The 1540-nt window shown below is 56.0% G+C and overlaps 1 protein-coding gene across 1 annotated transcript in view; it reads left to right on the top strand.

Annotated features, from left to right (window-relative positions):
- Positions 1–1540, top strand: part of INTS3 (integrator complex subunit 3) — a gene marked incomplete at its 5' end in the record, with an annotated part of 18860 nt that overhangs the window by 3372 nt on the left and 13948 nt on the right. The window contains 2 exons of the mRNA XM_033519791.1: positions 142–402; positions 1344–1535. Coding sequence (XP_033375682.1) covers positions 142–402; positions 1344–1535 — 453 coding nt within the window. The remainder of the gene's footprint in view (positions 1–141; positions 403–1343; positions 1536–1540) is intronic.

The following is a 1540-nucleotide window of genomic DNA, read 5'->3' as shown; positions in this document are numbered from 1 at the left end:
TCCATAAAAATCAGGAATTCCAGGAGCTGCAGGAATGGCACCTCCGTGGGGTTTAATTCCTGCTGGTTTTCCCGTTCCGTGGGAAGAGCTGTGGATTTTATTTGGGGTTTTTTTCTTTTAATTTATTTCCATCAATGACATTCCCATAAATTGTTCCCTTCCCTGGATGCAGCAATTCCAGGGAAATGGGGCTTTGGAGTGTTCCCACCCCTCAGATCCCCCTCAAACCCCTCCTCAGTGATCCCTAAAAAACTTTCTCTGGGCGCCTTTTCCGACCCAATTCCGGTTCCGTGTCGCTGCCCAGGGGTCCTGCAGCTCCTGCAGTCCAGGACCTCCCGCAAATTCCTGGCGTGCCGCCTCACCCCCGACATGGAGACCAAGCTGCTCTTCATGACCTCGCGGGTAATTCCCCCTGATTCCCTCCCAAATCCCCCTGATTCCCTCCCAAATCCCTCTGGATTCCCTCCCAAATCCTCCTGGATTCCCTCCCAAATCCTGCTGGATTCCTCCCAAAATCCCCCCTGGATCCCTTCCCAAATCCCCCTGATTCCCTCCCAAATCCTCCTGGATTCCTCCCAATTCCCCCTGATTCCCTCCCAAATCCCCCTGATTCCCTCCCAAATCCCCCTGATTCCCTCCCAATTCCCCCTGAATTCCCTCCCAAATCCCTTTGGATCCCCTCCCAAATCCCCCTGGATCCCCTCCCAATTCCCCCTGGATTCCCCCCCAAATCCCCATGGATTCCCCCCCAAATCCCCCTGGATTCCCTCCCAAAATCCCTCTGGATTCCTCCCAAATCCTCCTGGATTCCTCCCAAATCCCCCTGGATTCCTCTCAAATTTCTTCCCGAATCCCCTCCCAGGTTTCCCCTGGCTCAGGGTTCTGTGCTGCTTGTTCCCAGCCCTTCCTGCAGAATTCCCTCCCGGATTTCTCCCGGGTTTCTCCCTGAATCCCTCCCAGGTTTTCTCCTGGATTTCTCCCGGATTTCTCCCTGAATCCCTTCCGGATTTCTCCGGGATTTTTCCCCGAATCCCCCCCTGAATCCCTCCTGGATTTCTCCGGAATCCCTCCCTGATTTCTCCCGGGTTTCTCCCGGATTTTTCCGGAATCCCTTCTGGATTTCTCCCTGATTTCTCCTGGATTTCTCCTGGATTTCTCCTGAATCCCTCCCGGATTTCTCCCTGATTTCTCCTGGATTTCTCCCTGAATCCCTCCCTGATTTCTCCCGGGTTTCTCCCGGATTTTTCCGGAATCCCTCCCTGATTTTTCCGGAATCCCTCCTGGATTTCTCCCTGATTTCTCCCGGATTTTTCCGGAATCCCTCCCGCCCTCCGTGTGCGCAGGTGCGCTTTGGGCAGCAGAAGCGCTACCAGGACTGGTTCCAGCGGCAGTACCTGTCGACGGCCGACAGCCAGTCCCTGCGCTGCGACCTGATCCGCTACATCTGCGGCGTGGTGCACCCCAGCAACGAGGTGCTGAGCTCCGACATCCTGCCCCGCTGGGCCATCATCGGCTGGCTGCTCACCACCTGCACGGTCGG

Source organism: Parus major, chromosome 25LG2 (assembly GCF_001522545.3).
Source record: "Parus major isolate Abel chromosome 25LG2, Parus_major1.1, whole genome shotgun sequence".
In the NCBI taxonomy this organism is placed as follows: domain Eukaryota; kingdom Metazoa; phylum Chordata; class Aves; order Passeriformes; family Paridae; genus Parus; species Parus major.
The sequence above is the reverse complement of the archived record's forward strand: the minus strand, read 5'-3'. Positions and strand labels throughout refer to the sequence as shown.